Below are 27,952 nucleotides of genomic sequence, written 5' to 3' on the forward strand. Positions count from 1 at the left end.
TTGCTTTGTAATATTTTATGCTATGTTGGTTACTTGTTCTATCTGCAATAAAAAAAAATTTAAAGAAAAAAAAGAAAAGAAAAAAAAGTGGAAAGATGTAGAAATGCTCTACTACAAGAGTGTTTTTGACTATAACACTACATATTGTAATAACTGGTAGTTATCAAATAAAACGTGAGTCTAACCGGAGCTAAGTTATGCTATTTACACTTTTTCTAAGCTAATTCCTAACAGGAGATAAGAACACTCATGTCCCATACACCGCACGACCTAGAGTGTTTCTACAGGTGGAGCATTGGTTAAATAAACCAGCAGGAGGCAGTAATACTGTCTTTTCCTTTTAATTAAGAACACAGAAAGAACTACTCAGGCAAGGCCCTATTGCCTTACACATCTCTCTCCATGACGGTGAGAGACACATTTTTACATTAGGCAGTAAATGGACCAATAACATCTGATCTAACTTGAACATTAACACACATAACTTTACTATCACAAAAACTTAAAGATCTTACTGTAATAACACATAAATCAACTCCCAATAAACAATTACCCATAATGCACCCAGCGCTAGCGCTGACTGCCAGGTCATTACAATAACCCCCACCCAAGAGGGTTAGTGTCCCCACAACCCTAATCTCCCACAACAAAATCTAACAAATGTCCCGGCCGGCGTCGAACACGCTTCGACTTCCCCGGTGTTCTACCCCCAGCGCCAGATTCAACCTTGAGTCCATCATTGTCCGTTTCGGCGCTGGGAGGGGATTTTGCTCCATCAGTCTTTTGCTCTGGGACCAGTGGGTGGTGGGGAGTGGTTCTTGTCTTCTTCACCCCCCATCGCTGGCACACCTCACTGAACAACCGGCTTTCAAAGTTACGCCCCTGGTCACTGTGAAGTTCATCCGGCACCCCAAACCGGGCAAACATCTCGTCCACTAGTCGCTGCGCCGTAGTGGAAGCACTCTGATCCGGCACTGCATACGCCTCCGGCCACTTTGTAAAATAGTCCATAGCGACTAGGACAAAACGGTTGTCGGCATCTGTGATGGTAAATGGACCCAAGATGTCCACACCAATCCTCTCCATAGGCGCCCCGACTAAGTACTGCTGTAATGGCGCATGAGATCGTTGACTGGGTCCCTTCTGTGCCGTGCAAATATCGCAGCAATGAACATACAGCTCTGTATCCTGCCGACATCCCGGCCAGTAGAAACGCTGCCGCAGCCGCCGCACTGTCTTGGAGTTCCCGAAATGGCCGGCTCCCGCTGCCCCATGAACCCAACGGAGGACCTCCGGCCGCAGAGCGTGGGGAACCAGGAGTTGCAACCGGTCGATCCCTCCACCCGGCGCCTGCCACCGCCTATAGATCACGCCTTCGTGGAGCTCCAGGCTGCCCCACTGAGAATGAAGCGTCTTGATCTCGGGCCCCTGGGAGGACACGGCTGGCCAGTCCGGAAATGTTTGGGCCTCTAACCAGCCCCTGACCTTCATCAGTACCTGATCATTCGCCTGCTGTTGCCTCAGCTGCTCGGTGGTGAACGGCTCCCCATCTCAACAGGTGTCACCCGGCCTCACTGCTGCTGACGATGGCCCTAGACATCGTTCTTCCTGGCGACTGCAGTACCGACATTCGTCAGCAAGGCATGGACGTCTGGAGAGGGCGTCAGCATTAGCATGCTGCCTCCCTGGTCGGTGTTGAACCTCGAAGTCGTACTCTTGAAGGATCTCCAGCCACCTTGCCACCTGACCCTCTGGCTGGCGGAAATTCAGCATCCAAGTGAGGCTAGCATGGTCTGTCCTCAGTGTGAACCTGGTGCCCAGGAGGTAGGGCCTGAAGTGACGGACGGCCAGGACCACCGCTAGCAACTCCCGCCGGGTGACGCAGTAATTTATTTCTGGGCGACTGAGGCTGCAACTATAGTAGGCTACCACTCGCTCTCCATTCTCCCCCCTCTGGGATAGTACGGCCCCGACCCCCACGTTACTGGCATCAGTGTCCACAAGGAACGGTTGGTTGGGATCAGGGTATGCTAGGACAGGAGCGTCGATGAGAGCCGCTTTTAGTTGTCGAAAGGCCGCAGCACAATCCTCAGACCACCCAAAACGCCGACCCTTGTTTGTCAGCTGATGTAAGGGGCTGGCAATGGTTGCAAAGTCTCTGACGAACCTCCTGTAATAGGAAGCCAGGCCCAGAAAGCTCCGCAGCTCAGTGATGTTGGTTGGTAGGGGCCAGTCCCTCACCGCGGCCACCTTTGTTGGGTCGGTAGCCACCCCGCTCTCACTGACCACGTGTCCCAGGAACTGCGTCTGGCGAGTGAGCAAGTCGCACTTGGCCGGGTTCAACCGCAGCCCAGCGCTACGGATGGCTGTCAGGACCTCCCGTAAGTTGTGGACAGCCTGGTCAAAGTCTCTGGCATGGACCAACAGATCGTCCAAGTAAACCACACAGCGGGCGCGGGGAATGTCTTTAAGGACCCGCTCCATCAGCCTCTCAAAGGTGGCTGGGGCATTACACAGTGCAAAGGGCATCACTTTAAACTGCCACAGTCCTTGCCCTATTGTAAATGCAGTTTTGGGCCGGGCCTCTGCCGCCAGCTCCACTTGCCAATACCCACTGCGCAAGTCCAAAGAGCTGAACCAACAGGATCCAGCTACATAATCCAATGCATCATCAATGCGCGGCAGTGGGTATGAGTCCTTGCGGGTGACTGCATTTAGTCGCCGAAAGTCCACACAAGGGCACCACGCCCCAGTTTTCTTCCGCACCATGACCATAGGTGCAGCCCAAGGACTGTCCGAGGGCTCAATAATGCCGTTTGCTGCCATTTCTCGGATCATTTCTTCAGCAGCCTGGCGCTTGGCGAGAGGCAGTCTATGGGGGCGCAAGCAAATGGGGGCAGCAGGGCCAGTGTCAATGTGATGCTGCACCAGAGCTGTTCTGGTACAGTCCTCCTCACGGGCTGCAAAAATGTCCGTAAAGTCTCCCAATAGGCGTTGTAACTGCTCCTGCTACGGTGTGCTCAGATGCTCACTGCTTCGCCGCCCCAACTCCTCAACAGCAACAACAGTTTCAGGTGACGGGGGGGCGGATGGAGCATGCGGTCTTATTGGCGGAGATGTACTGGTCTGGGCTCCAATACTCCACCTGGGTTCCTCCTGAGTCTCTGCAGCTCTCATGTGGCGTTTGGGGGTCGGAGCTTTTCCATGACGGCTCCGGCCCAATCGGAGCGGCACGGTCTCATTACCTAGGCATAGGGCGGCCCCCGGCACGTCAACACGTGCTCCCCCAGTTGGCTAACAAGTCCAAGCCAATAATGCACTCATCTCTGATATCAGCGAGCCAGAACTCGTGGCTCGTCTGGATCATCCCCACCACCACAGACAACAGCTTCTTTCCAGGCATTACTGTCCTTTCACCCGTGACGGTGAGCAGTTCAGTATTGGTGGGGGTCCAGTCCTCCGGAAGAGGACCGGCCGTTCCAGACAACAGTCCTTTTCGCAGCAAGCAAATGGTGGACCCCGTATCCACTAGGGCGCTGCAGGGCTGCCCGTCAACAACACAGTCCAGGTACAGTCCTCTGGCAGACCCGCAGCATCCCACAGTAGGGCAGTCATTGTGGAGGGGTACTGAAGAACGGGGAGAGGGTCCCCTCACTCCCTCACTCCGAGGTCGTTTCCCCGGGGTGACGTTGCCCGGGGCCGGGGGCTCGGAGCAGGGCAGTCCCTGGCGAAATGCCCCGGTTCTCCGCAGCGGTAGCAGCGGTCTAGCCTCGTCCTCCGTCGTGGGGTCTCTGCTGGTTGAACCCGGCTGACCTCCTCCTCAGATCGGGCCACGTCTACCTCCCGTTCAGCGGCTCTCGTCAGATGACGCTGGAGTGGAGATCGACCTGTCGCTGGCCGAGCCTGTAGCACCTCCTCAGCTCTCTCAGCCTCTCTCAGCGCCTCACTGAGATCTCGGGGTGACAATAGGCAGACATGTTGGCGGAGCCGCTCAGGTGTAAGACCCCGCAGGAAAGCGTGGAGGCTCAACTCTTCCCTCGCTGCGGCCTGGAAGGTAGGGTAGCCCTTCCGGGCGTAAACCCGGATGTCAGCGGCGAAAGCGCCCACACTCTCTCCTTCACATCGACGTCGGTTAGTTAACTCCTCTCTGCTCTGTTCGGCGGAGGTTCTCTGCCCAAAGCGGCGGTTGAGAGCAGCAGTGAGGGCTTGGAGATCACGCCACTCCTCAGGAGACAGATCGATAAGGACCTGGAGCGCGGAACCCTCCAAGGCGAGGGCCAAGTGAATGGCTGTCTCCTCACAGCTCCATCCATCGTGGACAGCGGCCAGGTCGACTTGTGCCAGGTAGGGCTCCAGGGGCGTCAACCCACTATATCGTGGCAGCTTAGCGGGCGAACGTGTGAGGGCGCCCGGCCGGCCATTAATTTGGAGTGTCGGTGAGGCGACCGGAAGTTCGTTCTGCCTGCGACCAGGAGAGTGGTACACGGCCCGGTGAATGCTGGCGCCGTCAGGCTGGTGCGGAGCCCTGCTCCTCCTCCTCGTCTCGCTCGTCAGACGCTCTAGCATGATGCTGTTCTCTTGAATGGCACGCTCTAATTCGCCTATACTTTGCTCCATAACGACGTCTTTTAAACGACTTTTAAAATCCCACTTCTGACACCACTGTAATAACTGATAGTTATCAAATAAAATGTGAGTCTAACCGCAGCTAAGTTATGCTATTTACACTTTTTCTAAGCTAATTCCTAACAGGAGATAAGAACACTCATGTCCCATACACCGCACGACCTAGAGTGTTTCTACAGGTGGAGCAGTGGTTAAATAAACCAGCAGGAGGCAGTAATACTGTCTTTTCATTTTAATTAAGAACACAGAAAGAACTACTCAGGCAAGGCCCTATTGCCTTACACATCTCTCTCCATGACGGTGAGAGACACATTTTTACATTAGGCAGTAAATGGACCAATAACATCTGATCTAACTTGAACATTAACACACATAACTTTACTATCACAAAAACTTAAAGATCTTACTGTAATAACACATAAATCAACTCCCAATAAACAATTACCCATAATGCACCCAGCGCTAGCGCTGACTGCCAGGTCATTACAATATGCATATATGTAGTGTTACATATTTACATATTATACATATTTAAACCTTAAACACGGTAATATAAATATGTTATATATTTAGAATATACGCTATATATATGTAATATTCTTACAAAAAAACTTGCGAGCGAGACATATGCGTGAATCTACTCTCTCATTGCTTTCTCTGCTGATCCTAAATCCGATAGTGTAATGCAAGCGCACATTGTGATCATGGGACAGAAGAGAAAAAGAAGTTGCTCTCGTAACTCAAAAGCTGAGAATGATTGCGATCTGGGATGGGGTCGCCCTCTCGTAATGTCTCTGTCTGACCCGAGAGCCGGCTCAGGTCAGAAAGTAAAAGTGGAGGACCAGGGTACTGAAGGTGAATCTCATGTGATGTGAATGCCAATGTGGTTTACTGGAGCTCTGTACATCAAAAACCTCGTCTTCATATTCAGCCAAATATCCTTTGAAAGGGAACTTAATTAAGGGAACGTTAATGTCCCTTAGGATGATTTTATCATTAACATCTAACATTTTCCAAACACAGAAGCACTGAAGAATCACTATGAGTATTCCATAAATAATCATCATTATTATTTGACTGAAACTGTTCTGTAGAGAAGCATGATCTTCAGGAACCTCACAGAAGTGGTCCTGATGAGGATCAGCCGGTTCAGCCTCCTCCAGCTCAAGCCCCCAACAGTAATTGACCTTTATATATACTTTATGTCAAAAATGTTCATGTTATTTGTCATTATTAAGATTTTATGTTTAAATTCATGTTTTAGATGCTGTAACATTTCTTTTAGGTTTTTCACAATTTATAATTACGTTTTAGCTTCTTTTTTTTTCCGCAGGTGTGGAAAATAAAAAAAATATTCCTAATATACAAATACTCTAACAAATTACTATTAATACATCAAATCTACAACTTTAATATTTATGAAAAATGTTGTTTATAATGTCAACTCCAATGATTTTTCTTTTTATACATTTTTCTGAAATTTGCCTTGTTTGTTTATTGTGACATGGGAAGAAATCTGAGCCAAATCTTTTCTAAGTGTAATGTATGTAGACAAACCTGATTTGAGTTTTTGTGCGTGTATGTTTCAGTTCACTAAATCAGACATAGTGAAAAAGGGATAATGTAAACAGTGCAAATGAAATATCAATTTAATTTCCCCTATTTACTACCTCAGTTCCAGAACCCTCCAGTCTGGCAGCCTGAAATTAGTATGTCTGGCATTTTTAACTTACCTAGGGATATTTAAATAATGTCTTAAGTGTTCCAGAGGTTTAAGGTTTAATTTATAATGATAAAATACAGGACAAACTGCCCTGTAGAGATTTAATATGGGGCACATTGTTTGCGTAAATACCTGATGATTCTGTATTATACGAGATGGTAGGGAATGTAGTCTTAGGACCGAAGAAAAAAATACAACGAGAAATGTAATATTCACTGATTTTTCACATGATAATTTAATACAAATAAAGAGACATGTAAAAATATCCATTAATTACATGTAATCAAATTAAAAACAACACACTCAGCACACATTGAAATACTAAATTATTTGTTTCGATCAACTCTCAGGGTGTTCTGCAGACTTTCTATGCTGGCGTCTAGTGCTGCAAGCCCATCCCTAAAATTCTGTTCATCCTGAGTGTTAAACGTGGACCAGGAGTTTATGCTCCAATCAGAGGCTAAAGATTTAATATCACAAGAGGAAAAGGTGTTCTCTATCACTGAAGGGCGTCCAAAGTGTGCTGCCTGAACACCCATCCTTCGGGCACGCAGAGATTGCACCGATGGATTATTCAGGCCCTTAATTTTCTGAATTAACTGTAAGGCCACATCCTGATGATCTGAAAGGAAATCTCTGCCATCATTCTTTGCATCCTGAATGTGGACCCCATCAGAGATGTCCAGCTTTTCAAAAGCACGGCCCATATATTTCAGCCCTACATGCGCATCCACTTCTTCCCTTTGATTCTTGGCTGTTATCAGCTCATTACACTGAGTTAGCGGTTTACTATGAGCAACTCCTGAGGGAAGTTGCACCACTAGAGACTCTTTTAAAGGAGCAAACATTGTTCTTTTCTGCTCTTCTGACTGAGGAATGTTCTCAGCTATGGTTTCCAGGGTTGGTTTGTGTATATCCCTATTCGTTGGTAAGCAGACTTTAGCATCTGATGGCATAAAGTGGTCTTTTCCGCCATTAATCTGACCAGGGGAGACTGGTTGTAATGTCTGGGACTTACAGTGAACTCGCTGGAGAGGAGAGGCCTGTCCGATGCCCTCCAGGGTCTGAAGGTAGGTCTTTACAGAGTTTGAAAGTTGATCTGACACAGTGGACTCTCTCTGTGCATTTTCATGCAATTCCAGAACACTCTTAGTAAGCTGAGAGTTAGGTTGGCACAAGTCCGGCTGAGGAGAATATTTGTCTTTTGTTTGACTTCTCTCCAGATTTCTGTGTGCATGAAAAAACAGAGGTTACAATGACCAGCATCTCATCTACATGTTCGGTTACATGCTAGATTCTCAAGATTTCATTTGAAGATGTAATTTCATTATAGTTTAGATGAGTGATATCAAGAGGCAACATGATGGTATCAAAATGGCTGGTCCCACACTTGCAAAAAAGATTAAATGTCATACAACCTGTTCATGTTGGCACGTCTAACTTAGCTTAAAGGGATAGTTCACACAAAAATGAAAATTCTGTCATAATTTATTCACCCTCATGTTGTTCTGCTGAACACAAAAGAAGATATTATGAAGGATGTTGGTAATCAAACAGTTGACAGTAGCCATTGATGTCCATAGTAGGAAAAAAGTACTATGGAAGTCAATGGCTATCGTCAAATGTCTGGTTACCAACATTCTTCAAAATATAATCTTCTTTTGAGTTGAACAGAAGAAAGAAACTCATACAGGTTTGGAACAACATGAGGGTGAGTAAATGACAGAATTTTAATTTTTTGGGTGAGCTATCCCTTTACGCGACAAATGAACGTGCATCAAAATAGCGTTTGATTATCCATGACTCTATCAGAACATACAGTTGCCAACTCATCAGATAAGAAGCACTTATTAATTACCTGATGACTTCCTGCAGTCTGCTGATCTCTGCCTCTCTCTGCTGGAGACTCAGAGACAGTACGGTCTTCTCAATCTCATACTCTTTGAGTTTACTCTGGTAGCTCTGCATTTCAGCTAATGCTTCATTCATCTCTGCGTGGGTAAAATAGCATGACAATCACTTACAGCAAAAAGAAAAGGGCTTGAAATGTCAAATGTCATGTTTTTTATATTTGTGAAATAAAAATATCTTGAAATGTGTAACAAATGTTATAATGCAGTCACACCTGTCCATACAATGTCAATATAGTGATTATAAAGTCAATGAGAACACCTTACAATAAAGTCTAATTTGTTAACATTAATATTTGTAAATGTTGGGCAGTCATGGCCTAATGGTTTGTCGGATTCGATTCTTAATACCGGGCAGGAAAATGTAGGTGGGGGAGTGAATGAACAGCTCTTCCACCCTCAATACCCACAACTGAGGTGCCCATGAGCAAGGCATCTAACCACCAATCGCTCCCTACGCGCTGCAGCACATGGCTGCTCTGGGTGTGTGTGTGTGTACACGGTTTGCAGTGTTTGTGTTCACTACTCACTGCTCCTAATGTGTGTGCACTAACTTGGATGGCTTAAATGCAGAGGACAAATTCCAAGTATGGGTTAACATACCTGGCCTTCACGTCACTTTTTTTTCACTTTCATTAGTTAACAGATAATTCCATTGATATTAGTGCATTAACTTGACCAAACAACAAGCAATATGTTTTTACAGCATTTATTAACTTTTTTTTTAATGTTAGTTAATAAAAATGTTCATGTTAGTGCATTAACTCTTTCCCCGACATTGACAGAAATTTCTGGCTTTCCGTGTTTTCCCTGTTATACAGTAAGGGGCTCTATAACGCATCTTCTGAAAGATTACTGAATCTCCTGATCAAAAATAATGCGAAGATGATGCAGAAACAACCAATCTAATATGTAATCATATGCATATGTAAAATAACGCGATCATCAACATTCAACAGCATATAAATCAAAACTGCCTAATGTTACTGAATGAAATAATGACCCAGGACGAGCTATAGGACTGTGAAGCTTTAGGGGTGTTGATGGACTCGATCTCTGTTTTGATCATCGTTCTGAATCCCATAGTCTTTGACAAAAAAAATATTTTTCTCAGCCTTTTCCTCACAATGTTGCTTTTTATAATGATTTCCATTACACGAGAGTAGATGTTAAAACTTCATGCTGATTTGTACTCGGCTTTCGCCAAAATAAGCAAAACTAAGACGTAGCTTTACAGTAAACTATGCTTCTCCATCCATTTACGCTTCTTTCCATAAGGTGGTGTGACTCCCCTTCTGTCCGGCGTTAACGGCAGCAGGGTACTTGGTGCGTCAGCGCACGCGACGGCTGCAACTACAGGACCAGCACGACAACCGTCTGGATTGAGCCGAGTAGGGGACATCTCTAGGGTCTTCAAGTGGGCACCTTCCGTCCTCAGTGTTTCGTCGACTAGCCCACGACACCTCAAGAGGGCTCGACAGTGACTCTGGCGTCCCAGAGTCACCCCCCTCCGTCCCCCACTCAACTCAGCCCAGCTTACTGACCTCTACATCCCTCCTGCTGCTGAGACCTAACCACAATCTCACAATCTCTCCGCAACCCAACCATACGCGCCAACCCGTTTGACTAAGGCTGTCGAGCCCCACTGATGCGTTAATATGCAGTTTCAGTGGACAACGGTTCCGTATGGCATACCACCTACCGCAAAACACAATATCTGCCCAACCACCCGTCATTCACGCAATATCCACAGGAACGTATACAAACAAACCAACAGACTCTTCAAGTTTTCAAGAATTCTACGAAACCGTAGCGTGGCGGCCTGTACACAGCCAGCAAGAATCTTTCCGTCTCAACCACAGCCAGTTGCTGCTCCTTTCTGCTGCTTCAGATAAGTTCTTTACTGTGCGACGCAACTCTTGGCCGCTGAATCCGATGTCTCTGAGGAACCGGGTTGTAGAGTGTGCCACAAAACCTCGACAAAACTTACCCACATTCAAGTGTTGATAAAAAAGAATCCATGAAGCTAGAATAAAACTAATTTTTGTTTTGCTTAAAAGCAGAGGGTCTGTTCTTTTTTTTTAGATATATTTGTAAGACTGAAGAAAACTGGTTGAAGCTGGAAATTAACATTTGGCTTCCCCCCCTCTTCCCCGGAGACAAAAGTCTCACCTCATCTACATTTCATTCTCTCTCAGTGACGCATAAAAACTCACATAAGAATATGGTTTAATGTGAATGATTATCATTGAGTATTTTCTTTGTTTAGTATAATTTAAACTGCAGGGTGAGTGGTACAGATGTCTCATTTCCAAATTGGTAAAACAAAAGCTAAATATAGCTGCGAGCAGCGATTACGGGCCCAAGCCGGTGGCACCGCAACCCCGGTGCCTTTAGTTACCTAAAGGCACCGGAGTGGCGGTGCCGCCGGCTTTGGCCCTTCATCGCTGCTCGCAGCTATATTTATATATATATATATATATAAACAAGCCGGTGGCACCGCCACCCCGGTGCCTTTAGGGTTACTGTGCATGACGGGCAATATCGTAACTCCGCTTCGACCTTTGAGAAGATGTGTGCTGTAGAGCTTGCATTGGTGTGGGCTCTGCAAAAGTGTGCATTGAGGGCACATATCAACCACAAAGTATGCGTGAGCAACCTTCTGAAACCTAAAATGAAAAATGAGACACCCTACGGTCTCATGGACTTAATGGACACATGAAATAAGTACACAAGTTTGAAAGTTATATATATATATATATATGAAGTGTGCCAAGACAGAATATTTGCCTGATCTGATTAGAAAAATAGTTGGTGTGTGTGTGTGTGTGTGTGTGTGTGTGTGTGTGTGTGTGTGTGTGTGTGTGTGTGTGTGTGTGTGTGTGTGTGTGTGAGGCGTGATTGAACAATGTAGACTTAAAAACATACTCCGTCCTTTTGTTCATACAGGACATTATTCAAACTGCAAAGTGTTTACTTATATTTGTGTACAATAGCAATAAAACACAACATTGTGCTTTTGTCAAACTGTAAACTACAACTGTCACCCAACCAAAATCTCTTACACACACACACACACACACACACACACACACACACACACACACACACACACACACACACACACATAGTTTAAAAGCAAAAAAAATCTTTTGGACATTCATCATATTGCATTGGTTTTCATTTCTTGTTCTCGAACAGAGCCCTAATCTGTTTATTTTTTCAGTTACACATTCTACATTGATTAAAAAAGAAAAATCAAATGTGTTTTTATTTTATACATAAATAAATAATCTATCATTCAGATGAGAATAAAGTTAGTGTTAGTTCAAATTTTAAGGAAAACAAATATATGATCTGAAATATAGCACATTCATTTAAAATTCATTCAGGTTCAATTACCAAACATACAAATCTCAATGTAATTTAAAGCAAACAATACATTTAAAATATATGGGTTGTATGCTATTTTTTTTATATAAAAAGATATATGTCCAAAAAGACAAGGCCTAAACTTTAACAAGGGTTAAACAATCACTGTAACAGACACAATCACACACACACACGTCAAATCACTTACATTTTAGATGCAATATTGACTTTTTTTTCTGTTTCAGCAGCGAAAATAGTTAAACAAAGATCACAGCAGAACCATCGGGCATCTCACAGCAACGCGTTCTCATTACTGAATGATTCAGCATTTTGAACGAATCGGTTGACTCAAAGATTCAACGACCAATCCATAATCTGTCTCATTCATGAATGACTCAGCCGTTCGAACGAATCGTTTGAACGAATGAATCAATGACTCGCTCATTAAGACGGTCGCCTGGCGGCACCTAATGACGGTTTAGTGATATTAAAAGTATCATTCTTTCCAACGATTGTTAATTAACTCATATTTGAAACATAAGCTATATATGTATATATATATATATACACAAAAATAAAATAAAAACACATTTGAAGCGTGTTTGCTTACTAAATTGTGAGCGGAACGAAAGTTGAAGCAGATATCAGCAACAGGAGTCAAATTTCATTAATCACGAGAGTGAAGAGCTGACTGAAAAGATGATGACGGAATAGGCTATTTTATGTAAAAGCCCCTATTTAAGCGAATCTATCATTGTACTCTTTTGTTGTTGTGTTTTCCGTGAAAAATAATAGACTATTGAACTCACAATTCAAGCAATCGGCCCCGTTATTGCACTAATTTTAAAGTGACACTAAAAAGTATGCGGCTGCACTGGCATTCATAATGGTGCGCGTCCATGGCGACGAGCGAGCAGAGCTGAGCGAACGTTTAGTTAATTTCTACTTCCATAGGAATTCATTCGAGCGGTCTGCAAGTGCCACCATTATCAATGTCCGTGTGGACGTCCGTATTTAAAAGCTCTTAGTCCTCAGTCACATGCTTGCCAAATATATGTATAAATATCATTTTGGACACAAGAGGGCAGTATGGCCCTATGTATAATTTTGTGTTTAAACTAACTATCACTCGAAGAGCCCCTCCCCCCTCCCCACACAGACACACACACACACACACACACAGTTCGCCCGCGCCTCTCTCTTGCGCGCGCACAGACACTCCAGCATTGCAATCTTGAGATCGCAGCTTGTTCATTATGCTGCGTTCACACCAAACTTTTATACTCTTTTGTTGTTGTGGTTTCCATGAAGAATAATAGGCTATTGAACTCACAATTCAAGCAATCGGCCGCAGAAAAGACGCTAATTATAAAATGAAACTAACGGCTGCACGGGCATTCATAACGGTGCGCGTCCACGGCGATGAGCGAGCAGAACTTTAGTTAATTCCTACTTCCATAGGAATTCCCTCGAGCGCTCTGCACGTGGCCATTATCAATGTCCCGTATTTAAAAGCTCTCGGTCCTCAGTCACATACCAAATATATGTATAATGTATATATAAATATAATTTTGGACACAAGAGGGCAGTATGGCCCTATGTATAATTTTGTGTTTAAACTAAACTATCACAGGAAGAGCCCCTTCCCCACACAGACACACACACAGACACACACACACGAATGGCAGGGTGCATTCTCTCTGTCAGAGGGAGAGGGAGAGAAAATTCTCAGAAACATCCACATTCAAACTAAAATATCTGACTTCCTCTTGGTCTGAGCTAATGACAGTTAATTAGAAAGTTGTCCGGCTTGATCTGAACAATATGCGTACCGAGTTTTATGATTGTTGGTAAAACTATAAAACTAACACCCCCACTTTTGTCAAAAGGTGGCGCTACTGAGTCCCTGCAAAACGCTGTAAGAGGCCGATCACATGGATGTGACTATTGTGAGTCAAAGTTATAGCGCCACCAACTGGCAGCAGGAAGTGTGTCACTTTCAAAATGCTTTGAAATCACCCTCTTATTTTAACCCGATTTGCTTCAAACTTCATCTGTATAATGTAAATACACGGCAGATGTAGATCTGTGAAAGGATTATTGATATCTTTGATACTGTTGCCGTGGCAACGCATCAAACTTTAAAATTCTTTTAGGATGCTTTTGAGACTCTTAGCATGCCTGAAATTGCTTGAAATTGCATGAAACTCGACAGACAGATCACATTTATTAGCCAGTAGACATGTGCAAAGTTTCAGAAACGGGCGTGGTGCAGGGACTCAGTAGCGCCACCTTTTGACAAAAGCGGGGGGGTTAGTTTCATCTACAGTTACAAAACTTTTTCAACTTGATGAAAATACATTAAAGATGCTAAATTGTGAACGGATATTGAATATCTCAAACGGTTTTGCTATGGCGAGGGATTATGTCAAAAAAAGAATCAGGAAATGTCTCATATCTTTCTAAAATGTAATTATACACCATTTATTTTTCTATAAAATTATACTAATATTAGAACTAAACCCATTGTATTCCTTTTTTTCAATTTAAGATTTATGTTTAAGTTTAAAAACAGTCAGAATGGTTGTTTAGCCAAAAAAAATAAATCATTCATAGTGCTTTACTGCCCTCTTGTGTTCAAAATCAGGTAGGCAAATTGTATTAAATTGTAGGGACGCTACTATGGGAATATTTTCCCACCGTGACACCGCTGGGGGCTTTAAAATCGCTAACTTGAAAGCGAAAGTAACGGACGTCCCCACAAGACATTAACAAGGGTGCGGAGTAAAGCGAGAGTTTTCAATTAAATCCTATGGAAGTAGGAATGAACTAAACAACATTCACTCTGTTCTGCTCGCTCCTCGGCGTGGACGCGCACCGTTATGAATGCCCGTGCAGCCGTGAGCATTTTCGTTTCATTTTAAAAGAAGCCCCATATCGGGGGCGGATTTCTTGAATGTATTTTACAAAATCACAATGTTGTGTTTGATTGCGAGTATCCAAAAATATAAGTAAACACTTTGCAGTTTGAATGATCTTCTTGAATAAAATGACGGAGTAGCCAATGTTTCCACTGTTCGATCGCGGACGTCCACACGGACATTGATAATGGTGGCGCGTGCAGAGCGCTCGAGGGAATTCCTATGAAGTAGGAATGAACTAAAAAACGTTCACTCTGTTCTGCTCGCTCATCGTCGTGGACGCGCAGCGTTATGAATGCCCGTGTGATGCAGCATAACACAGCAGAGAGAGACGCTCACTCTCGACTCGTGATTAATGAAATTTGACTCCGGTTGCTGATCTTTGCTGCAACTTTCGTTCAGCTCACAATTTAGTAAGCAAACACGTTCAGATTTTAATTGTAGTGACTAAATGATTTTATTAAACACACACACACACACACACACATCAAATTGACGGTGGGGGGCAATGGTATATTTAAATCTGCATATTGTAATATATGCAGGGCACCCCAGTCTAGTCTTATTAAATGTATTCTTCATCTTTCATTTTTAATTTGTAAATTTGATCAATAAATTCAATTATTTAAAATGATAAGACACTATATGGCTTTTACCCTAGGTAGGGCTGATCAAATTAAATCGTTTACACTGAAAAATAACAATGCATTAAATAATGTTATGAGATTGTTTTAAATATAAGTCAATTAAAAATCGTTGGAAAGAATGATACTTTTAAACATAACACTAAACCGTCATTAGGTGTCGCCAGGCGACCATCTTAATGAGCGAGTCATTGATTCATTCGTTCAAACGATTCGTCATTCATGAATGAGACAGATGTTTATCGATTGGTCATTGAATCTTTGAGTCAACCAATTCGTTCAAAATGCTGAATCATCCAGTAATGAGAAAACACGTTGCTGTGAGATGCGCAATGGTTCTGCTGTGATCTTTATTTAACTATTTTCGCTGCTAAAACTGAAAAAAAGTCAATATTGCATCTAAAATGTAAGTGACTTGACGTGTGTGAGAGAGATTGTGTCTGTTACAGTGACAAGAGTTTAACCCTTTAAGGCCTTGTCTTTTTGGATATATATCTCTTTTTTTATTACAAAATGTGCATACAACCCATATATTGTAAATGTATTGTTTGCTTTAAATTAAATTAAGATTGTATGTTTGGTAATTGAACCTAAATAAATTTAAAATTAGGAAGTCGGCTATTATGGGTTTAGGAAGGCCGATCAGATGGATGTAACTATTGTGAGTCAAAGTTATAGCGCCACCAACTGGCAGCAAGAAGTGTGTCACTTTCTAAATGCTTTTGACAAAAGTGGGGGGGTTAGTTTTATCTACAGTAACAAAACTCGATATGTATATTGTACTCTTCGAGCCGGACAACTTTCTAATTTACCGTAATTAGCTCAGACCAAGAGGAAGTCAGATATTTTGGTTTGAATATGGTGAGCCTCTCTCTGTCTCTCTCTGAGCCAATATGGCAAGCCGTTTTAACATTTAATCATTTTAACCTACTAGTCTCTATTTTCATGCTACTAGTACTTATTTTTTAGATACTAGTATCTATTCCATTAAGTACTAGTACTTATTCATTAGTGACTAGTGCTTATTCTGTTTAGAATATTCAAAGTGCTTATTCAATTTTTATGCTTATTTATATTTTCAGAGCAGAAAATCCGATTTTTCTGCTTATTCAATATTGCATCTAAAATGTAAGTGACTTGACGTGTGTGTGTGTGTGTGTGTGTGAGAGAGAGAGAGATTGTGTCTGTTACAGTGACAAGAGTTTAACCCTTTAAGGCCTTGTCTTTTTGGATATATATCTTTTTTTTATAAAAAAAAAAAGTGCATACAACCAATATATTTTAAATGTATTGTTTGCTTTAAATTAAATTGAGATTGTATGTTTGGTAATTGAACCTAAATATATTTAAAATTAATGTTCTATATTTCAGATCAATATATTTGTTTTCCTTCATTTTAATCAACACTAACTTTATTCTCATCTGAATTATAAATAACTTATTTCTGTATAAAATAAAAAATCCAGAATAATCCAGACCAACCAGAGCGCACTATTGCTACAACATCATCAGTGCTGAAGCGGAACTACCAGAGCCGTTCGGCAGATAGCGAGCAGATATTTTGTGTCACGTCGTGCACAATAACCCTAAAGGCACCAGGGTGGCGGTGCCACCGGCTTTTTATATATATATATATATATATATATATATATATATATATAAATATAGCTGCGAGCAGCGATGAAGGGCCAAAGCCGGCGGCACCGCCACCCCGGTGCCTTTAGGTAACTAAAGGCACCGGGGTTGCGGTGCCACCGGCTTGGGCCCGTAATCGCTGCTCGCAGCTATATTTATATATATATATATATATATATATATATATATATTTATTATTATTATTCTTTTTCTATCAACCTTTCGGGCACTTTTGGGCACTTTCCTGTTGGGCTGGGGTAAAAAGTAAGAGCATGAAGTATATATGAACCGATGAGATCTATATGTGTACCGAGTTTCATATTATTACATGCAAGTGTGTTTGATTTATGGACCAAGTTTTCGGACCCCGTTCCAGGGGGCGCTGTCGAGCCCCCCTGCCAAGCCCGGGTACCAGCTTCAGCCCGGCCCTGATGGCCGCGGGTTCTGACCTGTGTGCAAAGTTTCAAGAGTTTTCGAGCACGTTAAGGGCCCCAAAACCTTGAAAAACAATTTTAAAAGCATTTTCACTCAACAGACAATCCCCTCACCCCACACACACACACATAGATGCAGAGACAGAGAGAGAGGGAGGGAGAAAATCCTCCTGAAAATCACATTCAAACCAAAATATCTGACTTCCTGTCGATCCGAGCTAGTGAGTGTAAATTAGAAAGTTGTCCGGCTCGAGGAGAACAATATACGTGCCTATTTTTGTTACTGTAGGTAAAACTAATACCCCATTTTTGACTAAAGGTGGCGCTACTGAGCCCCTGCACCACGCCCGTTTCTGAAACTTTGCACATGTCTACTGGCTAATTAATGTGATGTGTCTGTCGAGTTTCATGCAATTTCAAGCATGTTAAGAGTCTCAAAAGCATCAACAAAGAATAATAAAGTTTGATGCGTTGCCACGGCAACAGTATCTAAGATATCAATAATCCTTTCACAGGTCTACATCTGCCGTGTGTTTACATTATACACATAAAGTTTGAAGAAAATCGGGTAAAAATAAGAGGGTGATTTCAAAGCATTTAGAAAGTGACACACTTCCTGCTGCCAGTTGGTGGCGCTATAACTTTGACTCACAATAGTCACATCCATGTGATCGGCCTCTTACAGCGAACACACTGGTGAAGTTTCATCAAGATCAGTTAACGTATGCAGAAGTTATAACACACTTCCTGTTTCCATTATTCGCCATAAATTCGTTTCCTCGCCACGGCCAAACCGTTCCGAGATATCAAAAATCCCCTGGCAATTTTTCATCCTCAGTGTCTTGACTTCATGCACACCGAGTTTGGAGACGAACGGGGGAATTCCCTAGGAGAAGTGTTTCAAATTCCTGAGCATGCGTTTCCAAACAACCCTAAATAGCCGACTTCCTGTTGGGCTGGCGTAAAACTTAGAGCACGAAAGTTGTTCGGCCCGATGAGATATATAAGTGTAGCGAGTTTCAGATTATTACATGCAAGCGTGTTTGATATATGGACAAGTGTTCAAACCCCGTTCCAGGTGGCGCTGTTGAGCCCCCCTGCCACGCCCGGGTACCAGCTTCAGCCCGGCCCTGATGGCCGCGGGTTCTGACCCGTGTGCAAAGTTTCAAGAGTTTTCGAGCATGTTAAGTGCCCCAAAAGTGCCCAAAAGGTAGTAAAATAATAATAATAATAAGTCGGAAGAATAATAATAATCCTTAGGAAAACAATAGGGCCTTCGCCTTTTCAAGGCTTGGGCCCTAATAATAAATAATCCTTAGGAAAACAATAGGGCCTTCGCCTTTTCAAGGCTTGGGCCCTAATAAGGTTTTTTAGAAGTTTAGAGATGACACACAAAGGAAGGTGGACTCTAGGCAAATGGTCTTTCTCCCCTACCCCCAAAATAAGATGTAACCTGAACGCAAATTACCATTGTAAAGAAGTTCTGGCTATTTAATGGAATGCAGCAAGGAATCGTGGCTCTTTCTGTATTTCAGATAGCCCATGAGGTAGCTCATGTAGTTCTTAAATGTTGGGTTTGCATCTACTTCTCTTATCCTAGAGCATTTGATGTTTTGTATTGATGATCTTTGAACTGATTATGAAATTGACATAATACTTTTACCTGACATAATAAATTGTTATATTTGATTATTCTAACAGACTTTGACTTCATTTTCATTGGAGTTAAAAGGAATAGTCAAACTTTAACGTATATTTAATGATGCACAGATATCATTGAAAAACTTTTTCATTTTATGGAGTCAGATGAAACGAGTCAATACATAAGATAAAATGTATTGCATTTAATTAAAAATCCCTTTGCCATGGGAAGAGACGGAACACGCGTGAGACCTTCACCGCTAATTTGAATGCCGCCATTGGATCAAATTAGACGGCCTTACATATTGCATGTTCAGATATTCATACAACAAGATATTCATACAACAAAATATTATGGGCGCCATGAAACTGAGAAAATGATCAAAAACGCTGGCGGTGGCTGGCAACTTTTTTTAAATGCTGGCAGGGAAAGATTTAACTAATGTTTACAGATACAACATTTGATCTTAAAAAAATGAAATTAAGATTAATAAATGCTGTACAAGTATTATTTATTGTTAGTTCATGTTAACTAATGTAGTTAACTAATGAAACCTTATTGTAGTGTTACCATGTCAATTTGAAGATTTTTCAGAAAGGATCATGGGATAATATAAAACAAAACAGAAGGATAACATTTATTAAAATATATAAAATAAAAAAATAACATGAATTTCCTTTCCAAATGCAAACATGATTTAAAGCTAAAATACAACAGTCTACGAGAATACTCTTACCCAGCCTTAGCCGACTGTTCTCTAACTCGCACAACTCTTTGTGCTGCTTCAGGTCACTGTCTTTGTCCTCCTTGGCTTTCTGTAGTCTCATGTTCTCTTGTTGCAGATCATCAAGCTCTTTACGGCTCTCATTTAACTGAGTTTGTAGAGTGAAGTTGAGAGACTGCAACGTAACCACTGTAACACAACCATGCCAATAAACACAAAGGTTGTTTTCATGCCACTCAGCTAGACAGAAAATAAAAGGCTCAATTCTAAAAAATATATTTACATATTTGCACATTTACTCTTCCATATGATGTATTCCTTCTTAAGTCAAGCCCTTTACAGACAGAACAGAGAGACGACAGTATGGCTTCACTCACCCTCCATGTCACATGCCTCCGGTCTGGCTCGCCGCTCTGCTCTCTCACGCTCCGATAACTGCTGATTGAGTATTCGCAAACGCCTGGGAGACATGCAAATAAATACAAATTAGGGTTGTCAATTTAAGTGTGATTAATTATGAAGAAAATAACATGATAGAAAATTAACACATTCTGCATGATCAGGCTTATGTCCAATGCCATGCAAATAAAACAAACAATATATTGACTTCTTAAGCCGCTTTTTGTATGCGATCTCATTTGGTAGTAAACGTCACAATTACGTCACTGCAGTTGTGTGCGCATTATGGTGGCAGAAAAACAGTGGTAACAAATGAAGAAAAATGGGCGAGATCCACGGAATAATGGAAAAAATGTCTTGTATGAAAATGAAGACCATTCTAAAGGCACAATACAATTGTCAAAGACGCCCTTTAAAGCTAACACAGACATTTAGTACAAAACCTTTTTAGACAGACTGGACTGATGAATAAAGCATACATTTGATCTGATCTAAACAATAGATCTACATAATCACAAATACAGTTCATAGAGGGAATAATGTATTCGCCCAACAGTTACAGCATGAAATAAACTTAATTTAAACCTATAACATTTTACATAGACTAGATAGTAGTAGTAGTAGTAGTAGAAGTAGAAGCTCTAGTGTTTTATTGTGAAAAACAGTTGCAAGTGCAAGTGCAGTTCGTCATTAGTATATTGTTGTTTGAATCGTTAATAATAGTCTTGTACAGCTGCGTATTATGTACCTCGGTCCATAATACATTCGACATGACCAAAGTACAAAATGATATGCGTAAAGAGATTTGTATGCCTTGAGATTTTAGACGCTGGGTTCTTCCACAAAGTATACGTAGATGTCCGGCCACTGCAATTTTGGTCATTTAGTTGGTTTCTTGACCCAAATATGACCGTGAGTATGGATCAGGAAAACTTATCCAATTGCTAAAGGTTAGCTTAATTAGTGTATGACAACCTGTCTTCTACTGACAAACCATTCAAATAACTGGAGAAGGTGTCATGTTGTAAATACAAATTCTCACAGATCCTTGCAACACACTGACATGCATGCCTGTAATTGTGTTATATTCTATGCAGCAGTTGTTAAGATTTAGGATTCTATACACTCTCGCTGACCTTCGAAGCTGTACATTCTCACTCCTGAGTGGCTGTACAGCGAGCGCAATTTCAGCCTGGATGTTGGTGCTGCCCACCATGACAGGAAGTAGTGAGATACTCTGCTCCACCTCAGAGATCAGGCGCACAGCATCACTGTCTGCACAGAAGAGAAAACGTGTAATAAAATGTGAAAATAACACACAGAGGGGGAAAATCTGCTTAAATGCCAAGTTTTGAGAATCTGCAAATCCAGCAACTCAATCATTGGGTGTCTTGGCATCTAAAGGTCCCCTTTTTTGATTGTTAAAGAAAGTGAATTAGATAACCCATCTCAAGTTTGAAACAGGATATCAACTTTTATAAACGATGACTTCCAGATGATTGGAAGACAGCCCTGAAATAAGACCCTGACAACGACAGAGAGAAAAAGATAACATTAAAAAAAAAAAAGATATATTGACAAATGTCTTACTGTTTTTGTCTATAACAGTTAAGTCAGTGACATCCAATGTTGTTTTGAACCCTATTTTGGGCAAAAACATTCTTCAAAATCTATTTAAATTGAGTTTCATAGAAGAAAGAACGTCATACAGGTTTGGAAACACTAGGACTTTTAATTTTCTGGTGAAATACCACTCTAAAGTCACCATGAAATCAAAATCGACAATTCTTATTTTTTGTGGAATATTGCAGCATTTATTATAAATGATTTATCCGTGCACATCGTAATATTTTTTTTTAAATCATGTGCCCTCTAATCTTTAACTAAAATAACTTCTCCCACTTGCAGTGACATCTCTTCTCTTCTCTGATGATTAGTTTATTATTGCGAGGATGGGACAGCCTGTCACTCACATGACATCGCATCAATAGCAAACCACAACCATCCAAACAATTCCACACCGACAAAATCCAGTCCCGCCCTACATTTTTACTTGTTTCACTCTACATGTACGTCACAACAGGAAGAAAAGACTATCGCAAAGTTTCATGCTTGAGATTTCCTAAACTCAAGTACTTAAAGGTGCACTGCGCAACTTTTCATGTTAAAAATACCTGTTTTTCTATCCTATACATGCTTAAAGAACTGCCTGATGGGCTGAATGAGCCCTTCTCTGCACACTGAGATTGCCTCTATAATCCTGTACAGTAAAATATATAAGAGGGATTCGGGCTCGAATTTGAGACTGGGCGTGACGTCATGCGCGTTCACGCTCACCAGGCTATGTCTCGCAGGTTTGTGTATTCGCCGGCGCCGCCATTCTCCGCATCAGCAAAGACAACTCGTGCGTCAAAGGTAGAAGATGGATTCAAAGAGACCGGCTCGTAGTCCATTCCAAACCCCAACGCAAATTCCACGTAAAGTAAAGAAAAGAAAAATTTTGTCTAGTGCCACCAAAAGGTCCAAATTGGAGTCGAGAAAAACGAGAGTCAACCTCGGGAAGGCATTCAACAAATGGAGAGATCTCCGGTCTGCTCTTGGTCTTAAACGGGATCCTCAGTTGGCTTTTTTCTTGATAAAACGGTAAGATATAGCCCAGTCTCTAATGTTTGATACGGCCAATCTATGTATGACAACAAATGACGATGCGTAAAATGTGTAATGCTTTAGCGTAAGCTAGATACATGTACAATCAGAATTGGTTTTACTACCATTGTTAGTGAACAGTTTCATAAACTAGGAATTGTGTTCGGAAGAATAGAACAACATGAAACATAAAACATATCCAATAAAAGATGCGTGTGGTCCATGAGCGTGCACAACTCTGGTTGCAGTTTTGCTTGTCGCCAGAGGGGGCGTAGTTCTGCAAAAAACTCAGAGACTTGCGTTTTGCACCTTTAATACGTACATCTGAAAATAAATCAAATATTCTCACCCTGATTAGCAACTAAAGTCTTCAGCTCTCCCAGCAGATATTTAGCAGTCACAACTCTCTGTGCGGTTTTCTCTGGACTGGTAGTAGGTGTGACTTTGTGACTCAGAACTGTTAATTTCTCATAGCTGGTCTGACAGCTGATGTCTCTGACAGGTGTATTGTCCATCCCATCTTTTTCATCTTCATCCTCTGCACTCTCCTCAGAGCAGATCTCCTGTACTGGTCCATTTGGTTCAGGCTGAGTCTGGCTGACCCACAGCTGGTTGGGTGTCTGTATTGCTGAGGGGCACGTCAAGGACTCAGTGGATGATGTCAATTTAACCTGAGGACCACTGCAGACAGGGCTGGTGATTATAGGTAGCCCGTGCCCTACTGAAGTGCAGGATCCATTTTGGACAGGAGATACAGTAACTGGAGACTGTCGTTGGACTGCAGGTGGCATTGAGAAAGAAGCCGCATACTGATTTGGAGTGGCAGACATTTCTTCAGAAGCATGAGGGCAGGAGGGGATGGCAACACTCATGGCCCTCAACTGATGAAACTCTCCAGATGAGCCACCACTGCTCAGTACACACTTTGAAGTACACTAAGAAACAACAGAGAAAGACGAAAGCAAGGTGAATGACACTTTTACTCATTAGATCTGTTTCCCTACTTGTCTCAGACTGTAAAAGTAACCAGAAAATAGACAGGAAGACAGAGAGAGAGAGAAAGAGAGAGAGAGAGAGAGAGAGAGAGAGAGAGAGAGAGAGAGAGAGAGAGAGAGAGAGAGAGAGAGAGAGAGAGAGAGAGAGAGAGAGAGAGAGAGAGAGAGAGAGAGAGAGAGAGAGAGAGAGAGAGAGAGAGAGAGAGAGAGAGCCATCAATTTTAAGTTTTAATTTAGTACAATTAATTGTTTAATTTAACACATCCAGTGTGTATATTCAATAATAAGAATCATCGCAGCATTTCAAAGAAAGTCATCAAAACCATTCAAAAGTTTGAGGTCAATAAGTTAAATTAATACTTGAATCCAGCAAGTATGCATTTAATTGACAAAACATGAAAGTAAAGACTTTCACACATTATTACAAAAAAAACGTTTTCAAATAAATGCTGTTCTTTTCACATTTCTATTCATCAGAGAATCCTGAAAAAATATAACACGGTTGCAAAAATATGTGACACGTTTTCAACATTGGCAATAAGAAGAAATGTTTGTTGATCAGCACCAAATTAGCATATCGCTTAAATTTCTTTGTTTCAAGAAATTATTTTAAACATTAAGTGCTGTTTGTATAAATTCTGAAGGATAACGTGACACTGAAGACTGGATTAATGGCTGATAAAATTCAGCTATGACATTACAGAAATAAATTACATTTCTAAATATATTCAAATAGAAAAAGAGTTGGTTTAAGTTGTAATAATATTTCACAATATTACTGTTTTTCTGTACTTTTTAATTAAACAAATGCAGCATTGGTAAGCATAAGAGACTTCTTTCCAAAACATTAATAAATTCTTAACAATCCTAAACGTTTGAATGGCAGTGTAAGTCCGACACATACTGTATGTACAGTACATAAACCAAAAAGTGAATCATTTACATAGATAGACTATGCAAATGTGTTAAAGTGATAGGCTTATGTTTAGTTATAATAATAAAACAAATAGACTGACTTTTGTCCTTTCTACTAAACGCTTTACTTGTCTGCCAAAGTAATGTTGATAAATTATCTTAATTTGGTTGATTTTATCATCAATAACTGATATATACTGCAAATAATTTGATTAAATCACCATATCATGTATTTTATGCAATTGATCAATTTTTAATTGATCGACAACCCTCACTGTTCTATTTTAGTTTACAAAGTAGTGCAGTAAATTTACAGGTTCACTGTGAGCTGATCCAGGTCTCTGAGGGCTCAGTGCAGGAGTGGATGTAGTCAGCCGACAGTTAAATACAGTGGATGTGTGAACCTGACCTGCAAACAGAGCGAGAAACCATTTGGATATGATATGAGCAGGGCTTAACATTAACACCCAGTGATTTCAGCAGTGTCGTGGAACGCAGTCACTACTACTAGCCACTTTGGCGGGTTGAATTTTATATAACACATATACATTTTTCAAGTCTTTTAAAAAGGAATCTTAAATAATAAACTAAGTGCAATGTAGTGCTGTCAAAAATATTGATTTATCGATACATATTGAAATATCTGATATATTCCAATACTCATTTTCCCCAGAATAGATGCACGATTTACGATAAGAAAAATTGACCAGCTGCGCTTTCCCACTCTCCCATCTCTTCGACAGCGAGTTGGCATACAAACCCGCCTCCCCACACTCACTCGTTTGATTTGCTCCGGATGAATCTAACAATATTACAGGGCTTGAATTTCGATGTGGGATTGAGCGGATTTTACTTCATTTTGTCCTCACACCCAAACTGAGCGCACATAAACCCACTATAATATTATTATTATAATATATAATATTATTAAGCCACGGATAATATTAAAAATATCTATATGGCAGTTTTTCCCCATGGTATGGATGTCAAAAATGCTGAGTGGCTAGTAACTTTGGAAAACCACTGGCCACAGCAGCTGGTGAGTAAAAAAGTTCATGTCAAGCCCTGGATATCAGTGTAGGAAGAAAAGTTATACTGATGACAGTAAGCCATTCTTATAAATGATCATCATTTGAGCAGGCCCTTTACAGAACCCACAGAATTAAATACTTTTTGATACATTTATTGATAGATTTTCAAGTAACAGTTGTTATATAATGTGTTAGTGAGCGTGCCTGTTTACCAGAAGTCTGCAGATCACAGCTAGCAGCAGGCTGAGAGTAGACAAGTGGAACTGAGACTTGCTGGGCATGCTCTGCTTGCGATACACGGGTCAGTGCTGAAGGTTGATCCTGTGATCCTTGTGCCCGTCTGACCTCAGGGTTCTGATCACCACGATAACTCGGCTGCCCTGCTGAACTCAGGTGACAACTGGAGGAACGAATCGTCTTCTGCACTGCAGCTACAGTAGGAAAAATACAATAGGCTGTGAAGCCGTATTTTGTGCTTCTGCAAATGGTCGTTAAAAAGAATCACCTGCTGTGGCATTCAAGGATTTTACAACAAAGGAGGAAAATGAAACAAAGATTGACAAAGATGTCATTTCAAAAACAATGGAAGCTTGTTAAGAAAAAGAGTAATTGTGACTTTTTCATCTCACAAGTCTGACTTTTTTTCTTGCAATTCACGATTCAGACTTTATAACTCACAATTGCGAGTTTATATCTTACAATTCTGAGGAAAAAGTCAGAATGGTGAGATATACTGTAAACTCGCAATTCTGACTTTTTCCTTGCAATTGTGAGTTTAGATTTAAAGTCAGAATTGTGAGAAATAGAGTCAGAATTGTGAGGTTTTTTTTCTCAGATTTGTGAGATAAAAAGTGGCATTTACCTTATTTATTCCATGGTGGAAACCAGCTTCCATAAAGAAAAAAAAACAGATATTCCACAAGTATGTCTAAGATGAAAAAAATATGTACACTATATTAGAGTACATTACCTGCCCTTTTTTTCACATGTATTGCCGTGTTTGTCTTCTTCCCATGCTTTTTCTTGTCAGTCTCGATTTTTCTTGATAAATTCTTGGGTTTGGATTTGAAGGTGCAGGTTTTTGTTCCCTGTTGTTTGGGCTTTGATTCTGTTGTGTGAAGATTATTAATCTCATCACTACTTAAGTGCACTGCTAAACACAGAAAATGAGGTCTGATTTTATAAATACAATACCTGCTTGTTCGGCTTGTAGTATTCCATTGAGTAAAGCAGCACATCGGTCCAGTCCCTTGTGTATTGTTGTCACCTGGAAGCAATTTTCAATGTGAAAGAATGTCACATGAGTTTAAAAATCATGATACTGATTCTTTATACACAACCTCATGTATGTGGCTTCTTTACCTGATCTTCAGAGTCTGTCGAATATAGAGAATACGCTGCTTCAAGAGGAGGCACACATCTTCCAGCAAAACTAAAACAGACAACATTTATGTTTGTTAAATGTGTGCAACAAATAGCATCTAAAATTCATTCAGTTTGGACAGGATTTCTTTTATCCGGTTTGTTACCGTTTTTTGTGTATTTGTCCCCGTCCGGACCCCGTCAGTCTGCCTGATGAGACCACCTAAAAGACAATTGGCTTTAATGCTAAAACAAAACACAGCATAATAACTTACATAGTATCATATATAAAATAAAATAAAAACACATATAATCGTTTACAACCACTACCTTTGGTCTTGATACTCCCTGTCTTGCCATGCGTGATGTAAGTTAACGTTATATTCGATAAAACCTTCAGAATTCACCGTTCACCTTCAGTACATGCAGCAAATATGTATTTATTATGATCATATATGTCTAATAATGGTTTACCATTGCTTCTTGTATTTATTGCGCAAATTAACTTATTACTTATCAAACTGTAGTAATCTAAAAGCTAATGGATGAAAAGCAAAACAAACTGCATCTACAATCACCACTACGCAATCGTTGCGTTCAAAACGGAAGCCGAGTGCCGTAGTCCAATAGAAAAACAGTTCGTTTTAATCTCTGGATTTGATTGGTGAATTACGGTAAAAATCATTGCAAACCTTTCGTCTATTGGTCTCAGACTATGTCAGTCTTATGAACACTAGCCAATCGTTTCCTCAGACTTGGCTAACGCCCACTAAGACTTCAGTTCAGACGCCAAAAGGTGTTTCTATGGAGATGGAGTGGCAGAATAATAAGTACTGATACTTCGCGGTTTTGTAAAATGATAATCCCGCGTGTCAGAGCTGGAGGCAGAAGTCCCTAAAAAGGCCAAGTCAAGTCTCAAATATTTGGGTCCAAGTTAAGTCACACGTCTTTTTCTTTTTTTTTGCGACTTAAA

General features: G+C 41.2%; 1 protein-coding gene across 1 annotated transcript; it reads right to left on the reverse strand.

The window, feature by feature from the left end:
• Nucleotides 1-6,560: 6,560 nt before the first annotated feature.
• On the reverse strand, nucleotides 6,561-27,583 carry ccdc14 (coiled-coil domain containing 14). The gene is made up of 13 exons (XM_056266976.1): nucleotides 27,310-27,583; nucleotides 27,147-27,202; nucleotides 26,980-27,049; nucleotides 26,812-26,884; nucleotides 26,588-26,725; nucleotides 25,830-26,048; nucleotides 24,901-24,995; nucleotides 23,026-23,611; nucleotides 21,167-21,305; nucleotides 20,009-20,091; nucleotides 19,644-19,820; nucleotides 8,208-8,340; nucleotides 6,561-7,576 (listed from the first exon to the last, which is right to left on the reverse strand). The coding sequence occupies exons 1-13, from the start codon at nucleotides 27,337-27,339 to the stop codon at nucleotides 6,676-6,678; spliced, it is 2,700 nt and encodes an 899-aa protein (XP_056122951.1). The 5' UTR covers nucleotides 27,340-27,583; the 3' UTR covers nucleotides 6,561-6,675.
• Nucleotides 27,584-27,952: the final 369 nt, after the last annotated feature.

Source organism: Rhinichthys klamathensis, unplaced genomic scaffold (genome assembly GCF_029890125.1).
Source record: "Rhinichthys klamathensis goyatoka isolate OS25496 unplaced genomic scaffold, OSU_Roscu_1.1 h1tg000254l_1, whole genome shotgun sequence".
NCBI classification, from domain to species: domain Eukaryota; kingdom Metazoa; phylum Chordata; class Actinopteri; order Cypriniformes; family Leuciscidae; genus Rhinichthys; species Rhinichthys klamathensis.

Bases quoted from the DNA above. Each gene is read 5' to 3' on its own strand.
- ccdc14 (XM_056266976.1), bottom strand. From the start codon at position 27,339: ATGGCAAGACAGGGAGTATCAAGACCAAAG. The intron at 27,050-27,146 runs GTAACAAACCGG...TGTCTGTTTTAG, and splicing joins GGACAAATACACAAAAAACG to TTTTGCTGGAAGATGTGTGC. The intron at 8,341-19,643 runs GTAAGAGTATTC...TTACCCACGCAG, and splicing joins GAACAGTCGGCTAAGGCTGG to AGATGAATGAAGCATTAGCT.